The 22,513-nt window shown below is 45.1% G+C and overlaps 1 protein-coding gene across 1 annotated transcript; it reads right to left on the reverse strand.

The window, feature by feature from the left end:
- Positions 1-1,421: 1,421 nt before the first annotated feature.
- LOC144719971 (polypeptide N-acetylgalactosaminyltransferase 18-like) lies at positions 1,422-17,604 on the reverse strand. The gene is made up of 11 exons (XM_078596351.1): positions 17,320-17,604; positions 14,621-14,816; positions 12,416-12,582; positions 10,122-10,308; positions 8,636-8,833; positions 8,078-8,192; positions 6,609-6,794; positions 5,245-5,382; positions 4,304-4,399; positions 2,992-3,150; positions 1,422-1,802 (listed from the first exon to the last, which is right to left on the reverse strand). The coding sequence occupies exons 1-11, from the start codon at positions 17,525-17,527 to the stop codon at positions 1,665-1,667; spliced, it is 1,788 nt and encodes a 595-aa protein (XP_078452477.1). The 5' UTR covers positions 17,528-17,604; the 3' UTR covers positions 1,422-1,664.
- Between the last annotated feature and the right edge of the window lie 4,909 nt (positions 17,605-22,513).

Genomic DNA, 22,513 nt, shown 5'->3' on the forward strand with positions numbered 1-22,513 from the left:
ATGTATAACTGCTTTGCTGCCGCTGTTGTCTGCTGGCCAAGTCGCCCTTGGCAAAGAGAGGTACAGCCCAGTTGACTTTAATCGAGTAATCAACTTCTGACAGAACTTTTGGCTTAATAGAATACTGCAATAATTCACGAATACATCAACTTCACATATAGGAATCGTATGATCTGCAGGGAATGGGATGGGCACTGCATCCACAATCTTCTCTTTATCCACAAATCAAACTGAGGTGTTTGGCAAAACTTTAGTGCAACACTACCAGGGCTGCCTTGCAGCAGAAAATGACATCGAGCATTTAGTCTGTCTTGGCTTTGCTAGGGAACAGGGTGAATGCAGCAGAGGCTGTGCATCTGTTTTCCGCAGATGTTAGGCACGAGGAATTGATAATGGTTTTGTCAAGATCTTGAGTAGGTAGCAGTGCCTTGTAGTTGATCATGACCCTCTGTGGCAGTGTTCTTCACCATGGGGGTGTTGTCACGTGTTGTGTATTGTCGGGGGCTGCACGTCAGGTCCGCACTAAAGGCCACCAGGGACCGCCAGTGGCCCGTGAGCCTTGCAAATAAGAACGCCGCTCTATGGAACCACTCTGTCTCTACTCTCTCTTTCGTGGCCTCCTCAATTCCCAAATTTCTAAACTCCAGATGATTGAAAATCCCACTACCTGACTTTTCACCGCATCCATCCACGAGATCACATCCCCTCAATACTCGAGTATATCCACTTGCCCCCAGTCTGATCCCGGATCAATCTCTGCTGCCCCCATTCTTCTGGAAATATCTTACTCCAGCCATCTATGCTGTCGGCTCCCTGCCCCTGTTCAAGTCCAGGCTCAAGACCTTCCTCACCTCCTACACCTATGATGGACTGCCTCTCTCTATAAGTCGAGGGAGATGTGGAGGAGATGAGTACCTGATTGGATAAAATAAATTTGGGGCCTGGAATTTCTTGAATAAATTAAGTCTGTGGGAAAAGGGAAACGTATAAGATGTTGCCACTAAAAGTGACGGGTGTCATGAGCATGACATGATTTAACTTAACTTCTGTGATGACGACATCCAGAGGATGGCGTGGGGGATTATAGGGAACATGCATTAACTGAGGGATTGGTTGATCACGAGGTTGAGATTAGGACCATTTGCAAAAGTTGCCAACCTATGTAGAGCAGTTTGTCATTCAAGAAACCTCGTATACTGAAGTTGACTTTCAGAAGTTAATTGGTGATCTACTCCATAGAGATGATGATGATAGTAGTAGTGTTAAACAGTGTTATACAGTCCACCTTAGCCATAACAACTTTTGTTAACACTGCAGGGAGTTTTACTTTCTGCTGTTGATAAAACACAACTTACGTACAATTAAACGATGTATATATTATTAAAAAAAATATCCAAGCTGCCTTATATACTGTTTGGTTCTTTCGGTAAAGTCAGGTAGGTATAAAATAAAATGCAGAGGCAGACTGTTTAACAGACTGTTTAACAGTCTGCCTCTGCAGACCATGCTTTCCCACCTGATGTTGGACGCTTGTGTTGCACCCAAAACGTCGTGATTTATTTTATTTTTACCCACGTGACTTTTACCGAAATAACCAAAGAGTATGGATTCCTGCAGTCACGAAAGCTTCAAATCAAGACTGCCTTATATACACATTGCACTTTCTATGATTTCTGGTAATATGCCAGAGTCCACTTCTGGCCAGAGCAGGGCTGCAACACTAAATCGACCCCATGTTCCTTAGTGATGTCATCTACGATTTCCATGCACTTTGTCTTGTCTTGAGATTTCACCTGGCCATCCTGCGCACCACAAACACAACACGGAATACATCCGATTAGAAAGCGCAGAAAGCTTTGAAAGGAGTCCTCCTGCTCTGTCCCTTTCCGATGATCCATCTGATGGACAAAATATTACTGGATATTAATATATCCTATGCACGTGCTATCCATGAAGTTTATGAGTTAGTGATCGAAAGGTTACAACGATTAGAATACTTGTGTCTTCTGGCAGGCTTCATATTTATTCGTGCTTGAAGTGCATTCTCAATCGAGTTGAATTCCGTACCACTTTTAAGGCCCCGACATTCATATTCACTTTAATATGTCGTGAATGGTGTGGTGGATGACCACATAATACACCACCATGCCCGTGTGTCCATATCCAAATCTTGCCAGAGCCGCCTTATTAGTCACGGCTCTGCTCCGGCTTAGCCTCCTACACTCATGCTCAGCTCAGGCTTTGAGTCGCTCAGTTTGCTTCCAAGGCGAGTCGATGATCGGCTCAGCCGTGGCTTTGGGGCTCTGGCTCAGGCTCGTGGGGAAATCGCGAGCGTGGCTAAGGGACCACGGATGAGTGCCGGTTCAAGTTAAGCGTGGTATCGGAGCTGGCTCACTTGAAATCAGAGGCAAGCCTAAGTGAGCCGAGCAAGCTCACTTGCGAAGAGGAGACGCACCGTATTCTGAGGGGTAAATAAGGGACACGTTTCCCTTTCAAAGGAATGGAGGTTCCCTTTATGGGCGGGTTTTCCAGTTTGTTTCATTTTACGTGCAACAGAGAAACGCTCTATGATAAAAATAGGACGGCTGTTTACTTAATAGTATAATTAAAAATGTCGAATACCGTACAGCATATGGCCTTTGGAAAAAAAATGTTTTCTTTATCCACCGCAGAACAAATATTGGTATAAAATATGAACGTGTAGGTTTTCGTTGCCGGTTGTAATCCAAGAGCAGTTTTGCCTGGCTGGGCTGCATCTTCTGGAGGTGCACCAGGTGTGTTCACACTGCTAGACCGTTTGCCTCGCAGTCTTCGGACTCAGCTGGACAAATCCCCATTGGTCAGCACCGATGGAAAGCGCTCACTGCCTGCCGCAGACACTCATTTCTCTAAACCTGTTGGATCCCTAGTTAAAGATGAACGTGCAGGCGTGTTTAACCTGCGTCGTACAGCATCTTACACGTGTGGCACATAGCGTCAACACGAGCTTACCTCAAACAGCAGGAATCGCCCTTGATCCGCAGAAACGTCGATATCCAACAGAGACAAGTCCTCTCCATTCTCAGAGATGCCGACAGTCGTTCTTCCTTGCTCCGAATTGGTGAGCTTAAACCCGACGATGACAAAATTGGAGGAGGTTTGGACGACCAACTGCAAAACAAACCGCACGCGGGTTTCCGGTAAATGATGCGAGATGAGCCGAGGGCGTTCCGATCAACAACCTGCGTCGCGGTTTGGCAAAACTGAGCAGAACAAGGCAAATGTGACATAAATGGTTTCTATTACACGTGCTGCTGTGCGCCTAATTCCTGACGTGGCTTTCTTTGCCCCACCTATCGAAGACGGGCATTCCGCCATCCGCAGATGTGGACGTTGCAATGCAACTCCCGCCTCAAACTCAACCACCGTCGTAATACGACAACGAAGGCTCCGCGGTCCGACACTCATAGCGACGATGTCGCTGCTGCCCCTCGGGTGGAAGCCCCCAGCAGGCGAACTCTCGCTCAGGCACAGAGCCACATCGCCGTGGAACGACCTCGCAGACGCGCGCGAACGAAGCCCCCAGTCGCAACTCGTTTGCATCTTGGGTGGGAACTCGCACCGCGTCTTCAGCCGTTAGAGCCAAAGAACGTTCAATACGAGACCCGGCCGTGTGTGGCATCTATAATGCGTGACGTGTTCGCGAATGTATTTGGGTGCGTTATGCATCGTACAAAAACAGCAAGCTGTGTAAGTTTTAGGTTTGAACTGCGACGTGCTTGCTGTGGGCGAGTAAAGAGGCACCATGGACACCCTTGCAGGCCAGATATTCTACCTGAAGGAATTTCCAGATTAAATATTAAAAAAATAACGCGAATCAAAAATGTTAAGCGCTTTGCATCGGCATGAATACAGAGATGAGCACATGGTATGGTGTGTAGGAGGTGATGATGCATCTTATCAGTGCCGGATTAAGCTAGGTCGAGGCCTGTAGCATATGTTGTTATAAAGGGGCCCTAAATAATACACATGAATATTAAAACACAATTTTTACTTGCATAGTAAAGTAATTGTATTTTTTTATTTGCTATACAGCCAGATAATACGACAAATTGCTAACCTTTAACACCCAGTCGTTCATAAATGTTGAAGGCAATATAGTACTATAGTAATAAAGCAAGTGCATAATCACTGAACCGGATTTGATATTCTTGAAAGCATTTAACGCGGGGCCCTTGAAAGTGCGGGACCCATAGCATGTGTAGCGACTTTTGCTCCTAGGATAATCCGGCACTGCATCTTATACATTAGAAATTCGATTTACCTGGGGTTGGTATCCAAAACATGGGTAAACTATCGGTTTATTTTTCTCTGGGTTTCCTCTGTCCAAGCATACATCTGTTCTTTTGCTGTTTGTCAACTGCACAATTGAAATAAAAACATTGTCAAGCATAACAAGTACACATTAACATAACACATTTTCTGTGTACAGTCTTGTGGAACTGTGATTGTAAGCTCTATCCGAAATAAGGAAGCATTAGGCACGATGTATGTTGCTGCGATATCAACATTTTCACGACGTAACATTGTGGATATAATTTGCCAGAAATTTTAAATTGCATTGAAGTCCACTCAATATAAGTGTGCCTGCATATTAATATTCGCAACTTCAAAATCTACAGCACCTATATCCTATATGTTAATTTGGTAAATTGCAGTCAGCATGGGATTTCTGGTGGCTGACGTTTTGTTTAGAACGAATATCTTATCCAGTGTCATCGTGTGCACATTTGGCATGCGCTCCATTCTTGTAGCACCAGGTGATCGCGAAGGCGCTGCCTTTCACAGACACAGTGTGCAGTGGTTTCGCGGTAGGGGGCGACGTAGCAAAGCCCAATTGATTTTGTGGGCAATCTTGTATAAATTCGACCGTGACGCTGGCACACAATAGCCGACTATTTTCAATTGACGTCGCGAGATTTTTAACGTCCCCTGTGAAGCAGATGTGCTCGAATTTCATCATCAATACCCCCGCAGAAGTAACCAGGGCCGCCTGCCGGGATCGAACCGCGAACCTCTGCAACAACATGCAACCGCTGGGCCACATTACGATCCTTCACAAGCCAATAAAGTTTAGAATCTCATTATTTATTACATAAAAAAACACAATGCACTCCATCTCAACGGCAAACTTCATCGGCCTTTTAAGTGACATAATGTTTCATACGCCTCGCAATAAAAATCACAAGAACGAACATTACTCACAACTCCGTAGCGGACAATTTTATGGCGGAGCTCGAACAACGGGAAGACGTTTTCCAGATACCATTTGAAGCTCTTGCACTTGAGTAGGGTACGCAGAGCAACTCGTTTGGATATGTCGCCAATGTCAATGCCAGAGTTCTGCAGAAAAACACGTGATCAAAGCGTGCTCATCGTGTGCTGCCACTCCTGTGCCTAACACGATGACGATACGGTGACAGTGAGAAGATAAATCCTGCATATTAAAGTTTGACACGGGTGTGGTACACGTCACATGCTCCCAATCAAGTTATAGAAAGACAAATTATTATCAAGACACGTTACGCCTGGCTTCTGTAGTCCACAGAATGTAAGTTTGTAGTGGTAACTTGATGCACTCATTCCAGCTCTTAGAAAATGTAGAAACAACATTTATCAAACACACTGCATTAAACAACAAGAATACAAATCACAAGGGGAGTCGAGCAAAGGAGATACGCTCTCAACCAAGGATATTCACTGCAGCAGTCGAAAATATTATTAAAATATTGGGGGGAATAAAGGCATCAACATACAAGGAGAAAGTATTAAGCATCTTATATTTGCTGACACTACTTGAGAATATTTGTACAAGGCAGAGGAAAGTGGAAAACAAATGGCAATGTGCAGTGGACACCTACAGGCTATCTGATGATGATTTTCTGACAATAAAGTCATCGGAATAACCGATCAAAATCAACTACAGGAAATGATCGCGAAAAGCCTCAGGAAGAAGGCCACAAAGTGGGGCTCGAGATAATTGCGAGAAAGGAGGGTTGCTTGCAATTTTGCACGGCTGGGAAACATCGATCTGCATGTCGAGGAAAGCTGCCGAAGGCGGATGGAGATGTGAATTGTGACACAGAGAGGTGGACGAGATTGTGCTGGAGTACTTTCGGAAAGCTCAACTTGATAGTGAAAAGCGACATGTCAATGTGCCTCAAGACGAACATTTTAATCAGTGCGTTTCTGCTCAGACGCAAAGGTCAGAGGTGTGGACATTTGTGAAAGAAATTAAACAAATGCTGCAAAGTGTGCATGCACTCGTACATGCTTGTAATTACAGGACAGAGGAATAAATGGATTAGAGAACATACATAAAAAGGGACTTTAAAAATTGTAGTTCAACCAGGTGAGACCTCGTGTTGGTATTTGAGAAATGTGGCCTTAGGCAGGACACGAAGATGCTAACATCGGAATGGCAATCAAGGGAAAAAGTGCACCCAAGAGGAGTAAAATATATTGCGACATCACCAGACCGCGTGGGACGGTGAGAAGTTGGCGATTGCTGCTGCCGATGGCACTTTTGCATTTATGTTTTGCACAGATGCGGACACGGTTGAGCTTACTTGAATCGGCACACCCCAAGCCATGTAGACCATCCACTTGTATTCGTCCATCCAAATCTCGGCGACACGCAGAGCGTTTCGCCGCATGTGGATCGACAGGTCCGGCGCGTAGGGCTTGTAGTATCGGGCGATGTGAGCCACGCGAGAGCAGGGCAGGATCTCCACTCGACCCCCGCACTGCCAGGCCTGCCGACACGGCGTGACGCAGGCCCACGAGTGGGCAGTCAAGGGTTACACTTCAAAATTAAGAGATTAAATAAGCATTGCGTGAGTTAAATGTGTCATCTTGAGATCGTGATGAAACCATATTCAGAACTGGAAGTCGGATTTCTGGGATTGTTGTGCATCGAGATAACCACCATCATAACACCACCCTCCTACCTTTAAAACGCACACACACTTATAACCCTTTTCCACTGGCACATCCGGGCCATCACGGTATAGGTGTTTTTTTCCCACTGGCTAATTCTCATGCCGAGCTGCAATCAAATCCCTGTGCGACTTAGATGTGCCATTGGAAAAGACGCACTGGAGACCGTTGCAGCAATTGCCCTTGACACTTCAAAACCGATGGCTTATTTTTTGGTGGGAATTATAAACACAAATGGCCATAAAAGCACCTACCAGCAGAATGTGAACCACATGAGAATGGGGGCACGTTTAAGTGTACGCACGTATAATTTGTGTCGCCCTAGATTCGACATTAACATTTTAAAAAGGTAACTTGTTTCACTCAGTAATCCTATATAAATACAACCCTAAGCTCAAATTTTGTGCTAATATTGAGGGATGATAGCGACTATCTCTCAGATCAACTTCATTCAGCAATATATGATTGATCAACCAAACTCTGGGCTGTTTTCAACGTTCGGGATCTCATCAGCAGAGCCAGCCTTGTTAAGCCACTAATTTTTTTTGTTGCCAGACATTGATGACACATAAATCACGGATCAACACGTCTTTGAACATGTCTATATAATAAGTCCTTATTTATCCAGGAGATATTATTATTGTTATTAAAAGTCCAATTACTTTTCAAGAGGGTCCTGCAAATGTTTTCTGCCAATTTATTCTGAGTGTTTATCCAAGTGGGAGGAAACCGGAGCACACGGAGAAAACCCAGGCCTTGCACAATGGGGCAACACTCTTTCCCCGTACAGATGGAAACAGATGGAGATTCGTCATCCTGCTGTACAGCCTTTCCCGGGCGAGCCAGGGTTTTAGAGCCCTCTTCGACGCCCATGGGATGGGAATTTCATACATATTTTTGTGATCCACCAACCGTCGCCTTTACAGTGCTAGATCGGAGACCTCATGCATCCATCCCCACGACCGGATGGATGTCCATCAAAAAGTGTCGAGGCGCTACTTTGATGACGTGTCTATAGCATCCAAATTATCGTCATTATGAAATGTGCACTCATGATAGCCAGACCACTTAGTTTACATGCATGTACGTGTAAACCTACCCTTATTCCCAGCTCCACATTCTCTCCTCCATACACCAACATGCCTTCATCCAGGAAGCCAATTTCTTCCAGGTAACTCTTGCTGGCTGCCATGCAGCCCATCACGGCAGGGCTCCTGATAGGAAAATTACATGGTTGTGAAACGCACGCATAATCTTCATGCTCATTGTCATCGATGCTGGACAGAATAACAATCGCGGTCTCCTTGTTACGAAGTTGTCTTTGGGTTCTTGAAATTGATGAAAACTAACGTTTTATTGCTGATAATATAGAGCGTGTGGTTTTCATTTCCCTGCTGCTGGTAAAAAAATGGGGGGGAGAGAACACACAAACTCCACACAGAAAGGCGCTCGAGTCAGGAATCTCCCTGCGAGGCACCAACGTTACCAATGTGCCATCCTGCCATCCACAGTGAATTCCACATGCACACATCGTGTTGCATCGTCCCAGTAACCACGCCAACGCTGGGCCTCCATTGCCATGTGGACCAACGTTGGTCCAACGTTGGCCCAGCGTTCCACGTTTACTGGGGTGCCGCCTTGGTGCTTCATCTCATACCGGATGGGGGCCGTGGGGTCGTTGTTAGCGATCCAGTCCGGAGGAGGGCTGTTGTAGACGGCCCAGAGCTGCATATCGTACGCTTGTGCTTGCGATTCGAAACGATTGACCAGGAAACTGTCGTATAGTACTTGGTCGAATATCGTAGACACGATCACCCTCCGGTTTTCTTTTATCCTTGCCAATATAGGCTCCGCCCTGTAACGAAACGGTGATAAGGGAAGTCATTAGTCACTTGATTACAATGGTGGAACAACGTTTTGGGAGGAGAGGAGGACACGGGGGCTCACGACAAACAATGCCGTCTCTGTCCACGTGGGACCCCAGGCTCTGAAAAGAGGGGTCCTAGACTCACACAGAGACACACAGGCTCACACCGGGACCCATAGCCTGACACAGACTCATAGACTCACACAGAGAGCTATAGACCCACAGAGTCACAGAGACTCATAGGCTCGCATTGATCGTGAGTTCACGATGTGTTCCACCGTTAGTTGTTGTGCGCTGCAGTCGTATTAGGAAATTATTTTATTTGGTGGTGGTATCCTTGATGAGGTTCGTATTCGGGATGACGTTTGCGTTTTTCAAATCATTCCTCCACCAGGGTAATGTAACATATGCCCTTTGAAGGCCTTCCAATGCTGCAAGGTTAATTGGGATTGTGTTACCATACCTCACCGCGCTGGTCAGTGCGGGATGGTGAAGTGGGTGGTTTAGATCTCATCGCCAGTGATGCTCGCCATGGCCAGGAATCAAGCGCAAGTCGCCTGGTTCATAGTCGAGCGTACTCAGGGCCGGATTAAGATTTTGTAGGCCTCTGGGCCTTCAGGTACCCTGAGGCCCCCAGTAATATTTTCAAAAGAAAAACAAAGTTAAAGAAAAATGTAATTTATTTTTACAAAGCTAACAACAAATCAAATTCAGCATTCACAAGTGAAATAACTTTTCACTTCATCTCTGGAGGCCCTCCAGCTGGCGGAGGCCCCTGGGCTGCAGCCTCTAAAGCCCCGTGCCTTCATCCGGCCCTGGGCGTACTAACCACTGCTCATCCCACACACCGCCGATATTGTACGAGTTAAAAATAGCTTCTGTCCCCAGCAGGTGTCTAACTGGAAGAGTTGCCTCCTGTCAAATAAAATAAATGTTCCAGCTTGAAGTTCAGCTTCGGGGCTCGTCAAGGTGACGTGACATTGCAACAACGTGACAAGCGAATAACTGCGTGCGAATTTCACCGCCTGACGATTTCAATCGCTTGAGACAGGCTCCATGAACAACTTTTTCGACATGCGTCAAATTCCAGTGAACACTCATAGTTTCAAACGATCACACGGAGGTATTAGGTCGCCCTTAAATTATTTGAGCGGTCCAGGCAGTGTGGATGCGTCGTGGGTTTTGAAAAATGTGGGCACACTGCGAGATTAATTAAATATTAATTTTAAGAAATGGGTGCATAGTATGTGTGTGTGTATTTGTGTGTATCATGTACCAGCCAACCGGGAATTCCACGTGCCCATCCATAATTGCCACAACGGATCCAGAAGCAGCTCTGATGCCGGACACACGGGAAGCACTCAATCCGAGTTGTTTTTTGTGCCGGATGATCCGGATGGTGACGTTGGTCCGCTCCCTTGCAAACTCCTGCACCTTGTTCGTCATCGTTTCCTGCAGTTCGGCTGAGGAAGAGACGCCAATAGATGGTCGCATCACATGAGCAGCAGCGTCTAGCTGTATATAAAGGTCACTGGAACGTGTTGAAACAACGAGAACCCCTCGCTTCTGTACACCCAGAAGTACACGTGGGTGCACCACAATTAGTCACTCGGTAGGTCGCGTGTGGTGGGGTAAAGTTTGGTTACTCCCACCTCTTTCAAGATATCTCATCAGCGTGAAAGAGTAGGCCACATACCTTCTAAAGCAGAATCAGTAGCTCTTCATGTTAGTTTATTTCATTAAGACGATTATTCATCTCAACTGTATCGATTATTAATCTCAATTGCATCTGGTATCAACGCTTATTAGACTTGCGCCACCCACCGATTTTTTGTTATTGTACCAGGTAAGGCCCACTGAGCAATGTAGCTCTTTTTCAGAAGCGACCTGGCCACAAATGATAGCTTCTACGAAGTGCCTCATCATGTGGACATTTATAGTAGCCAAATACTTGAAACGCGCGATGTTGATTCGAAATGTGGAGAGAAAATCTACAAGGACCACGGGGAGAGAGAGACACGCAAACTCCAAATATACAGCAGGCGTCAGGGCCGAGATCAAACCCACGATCTCCTTTATATCAGGCGAGGTAGTTAACATCTCGCCACCGTGGCGCCCAAAATAAATTTGAATATATTATGACAAGGCATCGATATGTTTGCTATTTGTTTACTACTTTCTTGTATGCGACTGAGCGGCTCGCAATCGGAAGGTTACGAGTTCAAATCCGAGTCGAGAGTTGGCTCAGCTTATCATCCCTCCAGGATCGATAAAAAAAGTACCAATTTAAAGGCCAATAGTAGTTTGTCCTAAGCTTAGACTCACCCCCGCCATAGGAATGGGGAACTTAGGGCGTTAAATATGTGCACCGCCTCAATGCTCATTTGAGCAGAAAATCACTTTGAGTATAATCAAAGTGGAAATTATACAGAATGCACATCAGAGGACATTAACACCCGTCAAGTCAACGTGTTTTAATCCCATAATGCAGGTGTCTGCTTAATACACGACTGAGTATTAATAGCAATACACAGCTGAGTGAAGGCCTCTCCATGCCATCTTGTCCATGGGCGTTGTTTGACCATACTTCACCATGCTGGCCATTGGGGGCGAGTGAATGTTACGGGGTGGGGTTGGAGGGGGTGAGATAACTCACCATTGATATTAGCCGCAGAGATTAATCTTTCACTATTAGCCGAAACGCGGCGAGGCTGACTTGAAGTAGGGGGTTATGGGAAAAAGGCACCACCACTGGAGTACGAGATATGCTTATCCATAACAATCCTAAATTATTGTACCCTATACTCCAAGCATCATATGAAAAGGTTTGTAAGCATCAATGGGATAAAATAAGGAGCGGGGGGGGGGGGGTGGAAGTGCCGAGCCAAAATAATTCCCAAAGCAGCGTTCTGGATACTGATCAGTTGTGTTAACGAGTGACCAAAATAACTCTGTGGCCTACGAGGAGCATTTATAAAATAAGGGACTTTTCGGACAGAGAGACAGAGGGGATAGTGAGAGTTGGAGACTCTACGTTACACCATGGGGCCTAATGAGGATTACATTTGTCGAACTCTTTTCTGATGACCAGTTTTTAAATCAGCGTATCAATAGTTACACTAATATGTGCTATTGGGCACCACGATGGTGATATGTTAACTACCTCGCTTGATATACAGGAGGTCGTGGGTTTGATCCCGACCCTGACGCCTGTTGTATATTTGGAGTTTGCACATCTCTCCCTCCCGTCGTAGCATGGATTTTTTATCTTGGTTCTCCGGTTTTTCCCCTCCATATTTAGAATCATGCATTTATATTATTTGGCTGCAATACATTTACACGTGATAAGCCAAAAAGTTGAGCTATCATTTGTGGCCAGGTCGCTTTTGAAAGAGAGCAACATAGGCTCAGTGGGCCTTACCTGGTAAAATAAAAAAACAGCAGTTAGTAGTCGACAAACCCTTTCAACGATGAAAATTACGACTATTAAAATGAACGATTTTTTTTTATTTACATTAATACGATTTAAAAAAAAGACAGTGGGGTCGCAATTGCTTTGAGAAGCCTTACGCAGGTCGCTCTTGTCGTCGACGAAGATGACCTCCTTGAGCAGGTGGGCGGGCGTGTTCCGCACGGCCGAGTGCAATGCTCGAAGCAGGATGGACAGCCCCTCGTTGTAGAAGATGAGCACCAGGGTGAGGTCCGGGAGATCCGAGGGATACTGCTTGGTGCTGCATCTAAAACACATAGAGACCAACACACACACACAAAGACAATAAACTAAGATTCCCCCGTATAGCCTGAACAGACTGTTGGGCCAATTGCTGCTTGCGAGCACCTACGAAGGCCGGCACGGCACACGAGGGGGTGGGTGGCCAGCACGATGTGCGACCGTTTTTCTCTCCCTAATGGTGATGTTTATTTCCACACCGCATCCACACACACACATAGAGATCGGCACGAAGACAAAGATCCCCCGTATAGCCTTAACAGACTGCTGGGGCAAGTTCTGTTCGCGAGCACCTATGAAGGAGACCGGCACACACATACAAACAGTTCAACAGATGCTCTACGTGCGTGATGTCGGTTGTGCTCGCTCACTGGTTACTCTTGGAAACCAACATTGTTTACGATAAAATTTAATGTAGAAAGTTTTTTTTGTATCCTTATAGGTTACCATATGGATACAAATGTCATCGTAGTTATTTCATATTGGCAGATTCATACATGATCATTCACCAATGACTCACATGTGTGATATCATTTCACACATTTAGAAATAACCTCACGTGTGCCATGGAACATCGCCACGTACCCCCATGGGGTCTCCGTACCCCCGGTTGAGAGCCACTACTTTAGAGCAAACGTAGGAGCAGAGATACCCGTTGGGTTGCGCTGAATGGTAGCGTTGATTCTAGATTTGAAGCTTTCGTGACTGCAAGGATTCATATTCTTAGGTTTTATTCGGCAAAGTCACGTAGGTAAAAAAATAAAATTTTAAAAAGTAAAATAAAAATAATGATTTTTATTTTATTTTACTTTTATTAATTTTATTTTTTTACCTACGTGACTTTACCGAAAAAACCTAAGAATATGGTAGCGTTCAGTTAATGTGCTCCGCATCTCTGAACAATTCACACTCGGAGGTTGATTTCATCCGGACGATGTAAGGTCACCGGGCGCGGTCACTGTGAAGGGTGCTTAGACGTTTAACTGAACGTGACTCAGGGATCCCTGGGTGTGACACTGGGAGCGGTACTCAAAGGCAAATTGCGAGCTGGGGAGGCTCGTGACGGCCATCGGCATAGTCAGGGCCACAATCACCTTGAACCAGAATCGTCTTGTCGGGTGATTGTGGTTCCTCGTGCAGCAGAGAGTGAGAGCGAGAGAATGGGAGAACACTCGGACATCACTTGCTTGCGGAAAGAAAGAGGAGTAGATTTGGCCTGGCTGGCAGGTCTCGTTGCATTGCACGCATTCGGATTGGGTGTTTGGGATGTTCTATCTTGAATTGTGCGCTTGGTAACAAACATTTTGACGTTATTAAAGGACTGAAATTATAAGTGCCTTAGGTGTTGGTGTGGATGTCTTAGTCCATGTGTCATGTTATTTAATTCGGAGTATATCCCGCTGACGAATTATTTTTTACTTTATTGAGACGTGGGATATTGTAATTGCAAAAAAACTAAAACACCCCTAGAGCAGTGGTTCTCAACCGTGGTTACCCTGTGGGGCTACGTGGCAATGTGCCAGGGGGGTTTTGCGAGGTGATTTAAAACTGTGTGAAATTATATCATACATGAGAGTTATTGATGAAAAATCGCGTATGAATCTGCCAATACAAAACAACATTATAAATCCATATTGTAGCCGAGAACTATATAAAATAACTTCATAAACTCATAGATGGTCAACAGTGTTGGTTTCAAGAGTAACCAGCGAGCGAAAACAAATTAAGCCACGCAATTCAGAGCGTCCGTTTAATTATTTGTTGTTTTTGCTCGCAGTTACTGGTCGAGTTAGGATACCTCACAAAATGGGCAATTGGTTAAAATGTTGATGCTCGTTATTCATACATTCATTTCTTAGAACTATGTTGGGTCAGGCAAGGGGCGGGGGGGGGAGTACTCGGTTGAAACAAAATTCAACAAGGGGATAGTTCAGTAGTCAAACAAACTTGAGAAGCACTGCTCGACAGACAGCGAGAATCGTTCATTAGAATTCTGTTGAATGATCATGATCTACGTACACCACGAGGTCGATTTTGTTCCTCACCCTTGCGGTCGGTAGTCTGGGATATCTCTGTCGAGAGGCAAGCGGTCACTCAAGTATATATTGTAGCCGTAGTCGAGGAAGCCGGCACAGACTTTGCGCTTCTCGCGGAGAGTTAACTCTTTCCCCCATTCTGAAAAAATCACCGTGTCCGGCCGGGAGATCCACGAATTGCCGGAGCAAATTGGTTTCTTCTTATCTGCAAAAAAAAAAGAATAACAACAGGCTGAGTGCATTGTTGAATGACAGACCAATGACAGCTTGACAACGACTGCTACGAATTGCGTTGAGAGGCCCTCATTCCACAAACTAGAAATATCTCTCGTTGGTTCTTTCGGTAAAGTCACGTAGAAAGAAAAAATAAATTAAACAATAGCATAGGACGTAATTCCTGCAGTCACGAAAACTCCAAATCAAGTTAGAAATATCTCATTCGCCATATAAGGGCATTGTTATCCATACTCGTTGGTTCTTTCGGTAAAGTCACGTCGGTATAAAAATAAAATAATAAATAACATATCACGACGTTTCGATCGCAACACAAGCGGTCATCCTCAGGCGGAAAAAAATAATCCAGCAGTTTTACAACAAGGTTATATTTGATAACCAACATCGTTTTACAACAAGGTTATATATGATAACCTTGTTGTTGTTACAACAAGGTTATAACAAGGTTATAACAAGGTTATAACAAGGTTATATATGGTAACCTTGTAACAGCTCTCTCGCTGGTTCAGCAGTTCCACTGCTGGATTATTTTTTCTGCCTGAGGACGACCGCTTGTGTTGCGATCGAAACGTCGTGAAATATTTTTATTTTATTTTATTTTTCTACCTACGTGACTTTACCGAAAGAACCAAAGAGTATGGATTCCTGCAGTCACAAAAGCTTCAAATCAAGAATGCAACTACTTTGTTTCATCAAACCCATGCATGTATTAACATGATAATTTTTTACCGATTAAGAACCAAAGGGTACAAGGTTGAAGTAGAGGTTAAGAACCACTGGTCTAGAGCACGCAGCATGTGCCCTAACCGACACAGAGTGCCCACTGCAACACCACATTACGCTGTGACATACATACGGGAACATACACGCGGGTGTTGTATCGCAGAGATGATATAAACCATCAGCCATTCACATTTTTATACTGTATATATATTTTAAAAAATCCATCAGGTTCCATTGTGGTAAAGTGCTGTCTCCAACTCTGATTATCCTCCTTCTTTCTCTGGCCTATCTCTGTGCTCTGAAGAAGGCCCTTTGCCCGTAACGTCACCTATGATATATTTGAGAGCGCAGTGTTGGTGATGAGTGTGTTTGCATTAATTGAGCTTGTGCACCACTCCCAGTGCAGCGTCTCTAAATAATTGTCGCAAATTTTAGTGAAGGTATTCGACTAGACATGCGGATTTTATAATCGTTCAACCAAGAAAGGCCATTTAATGTCACTGCTTTTAAGTAGCTGACACCACGACATCAATGAGAGCACTGCTCGATCGTCACGAACCACGGTGCATTCATCCGTTTGTTCACAACGTCGCAGCAGCTTCCACGCTCTAGCGAAACAACTGTAGATATAGCTAGCTGGCTGTCGCCTGATGAAGCTAGTTGTAATTACTGGCGAAACGTCATACTCAGATTGCAAATGTTATGGCTTGGCTCTCCAACAAACCAGTAAGCTGTACTAGTGACGAATTGGCACGTTCTGTTTACGTGACAAACCATACTAATTGTCTGTGTCGGGTGGTGGCGGGTTTAACGACACAATTATATATTTACGCGATCTAACCCTCCCCCCCCCCCAAAAAACCCTGTATATTGGAAAATATAGACACAGCACAGATGGAATCAAAATATAGCATTTCGCGGCACACGCAATACCGTATTCAAAACGAATCCACATATCAGCGCTCTGAAAACTCGAATACGTTATCAATCAATCTTCATTTCCCGTGCCATGTATCGCCCTCGATGGAGTCGGCTTCGGTGAGCATTACAGCAGAACGGGAACGGTAGACGGACGGAGGGGGGCACCAGTGCCGGATTAAGCTAGTGTGGGCGTGTAACATATGTTATAAAGAGGCCCGAAATAAATAAATTACTTGCATAAAGTAATTGTATTTTTCCATTTGATATAGTCAGATAATACGACAAATCGTTAACCTTAAACACCCAGTCGTTCATAAAAGTTGTATAGTACTATAGTAATTGAGCAAGTGCAGATCCACTGAACCAGAATTGATGGCTTGAAAGCATTTAGTGCGGGTCCTTGAAAGTGCGGGGCCCGTAGCTACGACATATGCAGCTACTTGTGCTCCTAGGATAATCCGGCACGGGGGGGGGCACGGGAGCTCAAAGGAGTGCAAAAAAAGACAAAAAGAAACGCTCTCAGCGGCAACTGTTCGCAAAATATCGTGCAACCTTGCGCAACGAAGGGCATAAGAAGGTCATACAATAACATGTTATTTCCCTTCTACGTGACTTTACCGAAAGAACCAAGAATATGAATCCCTGCAGTCACGAAAGCTTTAAATAAAAAAATGTTAAAGCAAACTTTTTTTTTCTTCTTAAATTTTACATTTTATGGGAAGTCAAGTCTGAATATATATCCTGCGCAGACCACGGAATATGTGCAAGACACGCGGACATTCATATATGTGCAAAAAAGACAGGTAAATCGCATTAACATTGTAACATACCTTCGATTAGCTTCCCCAACATACTCTCAATTTCATCCAGCTGTTCGGCTAAAGGTTCATGCATCCTTTGCTTTTTCGTTGTGGCATGGTCTGCCCGAGTAGATAATGCATTGTTACACGTGTTGCCAGAGAAGATCCAGTGAAAGTTATAGATACCGAATATGAACAATGCTAGCCACAAAACACGTAACTTCACAGGTGATTTCATGGTCACACTTTGTCGATTTCAACGGCAACTAAGGCTGCTGCTGTGTCGACACCCCGCATTGACATTGAGAGTGTCACGTAATACACGCCACCATATATAGCCCATGTCCTCAAAGCATGTCGCAATGTCCCCCTCCTTCCGCTTTCGATCACTCCCGATCAACACGTTTTACGACCAATTCCGAGATAGCCGCAAGACAAAGAGGCGGAGCGAATTTTTTTTTTACAAAACGAGGCAAAAAAATATATTGCCAAAATGCAAATATTTGATCGGGCACAAATATTTCATTTTGTGTTTGTAACTCAGCTCACGCATTCTTGCGTGGAACAGACGAGTCGGGGCAGGCTGTGATCACAATAGTATGCCCATATGATGCTCAAATTGTTTAGATGAACGGAAAGTAGAACTTTATGAAAGTTGTATTTCCACATCCATGTTAGGGTCGACTCGGTCCATGGATATGGACTCGTACCAATAATAAAAAAGTACGTAGGTGGCTTTTGACTTAATCAATTATGAGCAGGGCTGTTGCATCGAGATTACATTTTGCGTGCACGCACAGACCTCGAGCGTGTATCGCGAATGTAGTTTTTGCGTGCGAGTCATTCACAGACGTGAATTTAACGTTGCTTCGTGGTCTCGTAACATCAATTCATAAACGGATTCTATCTGAATGCTGCCGTCATTGTCCCCGTGAATCGTCTGGCTTACTGTTCTATAGTTTTTTGACAATGGGATTTCTTCGTCTTATTATTACACCCACGAACAGCAGTGAAACAGACACAAATGTAGGCCGGTTTCGTCATTTATTTAGCGAACGCTTTCGACACGTGACTTTTACACAGTTAAAGCAGCAGATACGCAAGCGAAATACATAATTAAATAGACATGTCAGTTTAACACGTAGGATTTCGCGACCAATATCATCCATAATACTGGTTGTTGGGTTAGATCGCGTAAATATATAATTGTGTCGTTAAACCCGCTACCACCCGACACAGCCAAAATAGTAAGGTTTGTCACGTAAACAGAACATGCATGTACTAGTAAGGAATTGGCACGTTCTTCCCGAGTTGATAATACATAGTTACACGTGTTGCCAGAGAGGATCCAGTGAAGGTTATAGATACCGAATATGAACAATGCTAGCTCCAAAACACGTAACTTCGTAGGCGATTTCATGGTCACACTTTAAGTTGATTTCAACGGCAACTAAAGCGGTTTGCTGTTTAGAATGGCGGGAGGGGGGCACACTAACGGTGTTTGCTACGTAAATGCGAATGTTGAGGTCTGCTGGAACGTGGGAGCAACACACACTTGGTTTGATGATTTAACCTAGAGATAGATTCATAATCACAGCTGTTATGACATTGATTACAAAAGACTTACAACGTGTTTACAATGTCCGAAATATGACGTGTTTACGTATTCTCAAAGAGCATCTGCATGTATGAAGGGTATTACAAAATACTTTCACCAGGATACATTTTTTTTAACATGATGATGTCTGCACTTGACCTTAAGAAAGGTGGGTTGAGTAATATTTCGGAATTGCGGTGTACATATGTGCGTTTAAACTTGGTGGGTTGGGTGTCTTGTGCAATTACTTTTTTTCCGGCCACGAACAGGTCTGGCAGGAAGATCTCGGTTGTTTTAATGAGCGCGGCAGTTGTCCAATACTCTGTTAAAAATTGACACGACAAACAGATTTTGATAAACCTAAAATCACGAATGATATTGAATGATGGGCCGTTGCCAATCAATTATAACATCATCACCATTATACTATAATCGAGAAAGTGTGAGCTTGTCTGTTACTGTGTTTATTTGTCAGGATTTTTTTTGTTAAAGTCCATCTTTTGAGTGCATATAATTTGTGTGTACGACCTTCGGACTTACAACCCGCATTTACGATGTTTAAAGAATGCCACCATTGAAAAAAGTTAAACATACAGTACATACATACGTAATACATTTTCTATTTACTGGTAGGAGCACCCTGGTTACAGCAGCCCCCAGGGGATTATTGTGTCCGTCCGTCGTGCATAAAAAAATGGGAGGGGTGGGGCTGGGTGGAGAGGGGCTGGTCACCCCGTGGTGCCCTTATAAAACTCAAGGTTTAACCTACTCACGCCGGCTTTTGCCCGCCCTTACAGTCGGGTATATTTGCGGAATACACCACGCCGCCGTTGACCCTGGCCATTGACCGAGCAACCCAACGTTCCTACCAGCTCCCTCCGCAGGAATGTGTTTTCGGTTCAGTACTATACTGGAGGGAGCGGTGGTGTAGTGGTTAGTGCTACAATGCGTTACGAACCTGGAGACCCGAGTTCGATTCCCGCTCACAGCCAACACCACCGGTGACGATGATCTAAACCGGTCCTGGGCCTCCCCTAGGTCGACTCGCCACTGGGGAGACAAAGGCGGCCGGGCGTGGTGTTGACCACCCACCCCCTCGTGTGCCGTACCGGCCATTATAGGCGCTCGCTAACAGCACTTGTCCCTACAGTTTGTTAAGGCTATACGGGGGACTTTGTCTTTGTACACTTAACACTCTTGTCCTATGAATGTACAGCACTGGGGGACTGTTTTCTAACATATTATAACATTAATAATTGTTAGTACTTCATATATATTTGACTAAATCACATATCTCTGGTAATTTTTTGTGTGAAAAATCGGGTTTCTATCCCGTGTTCAGGAACATAACCATCCCGCGTGTGCAGTCACCAACTTCACCCCGTTTACTTTTCTACTCATGTCGAGGACCTCGTCTACCAGACAGACTGTTTCATCTTACCCACACTGTGTTCAACCCCCAAACTGCGGATATCACAACAACCCTCACACACTCAACACTCACTCACCCAATCACTCACCACTCACTCACTCACCCACTCACTCACCGACTCACCACCCATTCGCTGCTCACTCACTTACCACCCACTCACTCACCCACCCACTCACCGCTCAGCTACTCACCGACTCACTCACCCACCCACTCACCACTCACCCACTCAGTCACTTACCCACTCACTGACTCATTCACCCACCCACTCTCACTCTCTTGTTCGTCCATCAAGTTGATGATGACCATGGCACGTTTGTCATTTTGTTGGGTTTTGATGAGTGCGCAGATGGCTGAACAGGCCAACCCGAGCCCGGAATTCTCTGTGGCACACTGGACAGGTCAGGGAGGATGTAGAGCTCTGAGGTGCAGCCACAAGTCCTTCCTGGGTAGATTTGCGCTGCTGCCTCTTCAAGATTGCACAGGAGCTTCTCCTACTCTCACAGAGGAGTACACCATCCTGTACTTTTCTTCTCCAGGCAGGTCGGTCCTGAGCTAGGGGTTCCCAGCTTTTCAGGTCGAATCCAAAGCTCTTTAAGGAACCTTTAAGGGTATCCTTGTAGCGCTTTTTGGGGCCACCTTGCGCTCACTTGCCATTCTTTAGCTCGCTAAAGAAAACTTGTTTTGGCAGTCTCGCGCAGGGAATTCTGGTCACGTGCCCAGCCCATCTAAGCGGTTCCTTTGCAAGCAAGGTGTGGATGCTGGGGATATTGGCCTTGCTGAGGACTTCCGTGTCAGGGATTCTGTCTTGCCACTTGATCCTCAGCAGTTTCCTCAGACAGCTCAAGTGAAGATGGTTCAATTTCTTGGCATGGCGCTGGTAGACTGTCCAGGCTTCGCACCAATACAGAAGAGTTGGTAAGACAACAGCCAGGTAGACCTTCAGTTTTGTCTCCTGCTTGATGCCAGTCCTTTCCCATACCGAGTCACGTAGATGTCCAAAGGCTGCACTGGCCTTGACAATCCTGATGTTAACTTCATCATCTATGTGCACAGAGTACTACCGAGGTAAGTAAACTTGTCAACGGCTGAAAGCTTTTGCCCATTCACAAAGATGGTGGGCTCAGTGTAGGGTTTCCCAGGAGCAGGTTGGTATAAGACTTCAGTCTTCTTTGTGCTGATTGTTAGGCTGAAGTTGTTACAAGCTGCGGAGAAGTGGTCCATACTGTCCTGTAGATCTTTATTTGAGCCAGCAGCCAGAGCACAGTCATCAGCAAACAAAAGTTCTCGAACAGTGACTTCCTCCACTCTAATTTTGGCTTGCATCCTCCGCAGATTGAATAGCCCACCGTCAAAACAGTAGATGAAGCTAATCCCAGTGTTGTGGTTCTGGAATGACACCATGCTGAAGAGCGTAGGCGCTAAAACGCAGCCTTGCTTCACCCCGTTTGTGATTGGGAACGGATCAGAGAGTTCTTGCTGGTCTCTGATGCTGGCCATCATGCCATCATGGAGTTTGCACATGATGCCAATTAACTTGTCTGGACACCCATACTTGGCCATGATCTTCCATAGGCCCTCCTGGTTGACTGTGTCTAATGCTTTTGTTAGATCAACGAAAGCCATATAAAGATCAGCATTTTGTTCTTGGCATTTCTCCTGTAACTGCAGGGCATTAAATACCATGTCAGTGGTTCCGCGGTCTTTTCTGAAACCACACTGACTCTCAGGTAGCAGACCCTGGTCTAGGTGGACAATTAGGCGGTTCAGAAGGATTCTTGCCAAGATTTTGCCAGTGATTGATAGTATGGAGATGCCTCTATGGTTGTCGCAGGCCTGTCTATTGCCTTTCCTCTTATATAGATGGATTATAGAGGCATCCTTGAACTCCTGGGGAATGGCTTCTAATTTCCACAGAGACTGGAAGAGGTCGGTCAGTTTGTCGACTAAGCGATTCCCTTCAGCCTTGTAGATTTCCGCTGGAATGGCATCGGATCCTGGAGCTTTGCCTGATGAGAGGAGGCTTATGGCTTTGCTGGTTTCCTCAATGGATGGTAGAACAGCAAGGGACTGGTTTATTTCAACTTGAGGCAGTCTCGCAATAACCTCCTCATTCATGCACGATGGCTGATTGAGGACTGCGCTGAAGTGTTCAGCCCACCTTGCAAGTATTTTATCCTTCTCTGTGAGGAGTGTTG

This window comes from Lampetra planeri, chromosome 7, assembly GCF_965212315.1.
Source record: "Lampetra planeri chromosome 7, kcLamPlan1.2.h2, whole genome shotgun sequence".
NCBI classification, from domain to species: domain Eukaryota; kingdom Metazoa; phylum Chordata; class Hyperoartia; order Petromyzontiformes; family Petromyzontidae; genus Lampetra; species Lampetra planeri.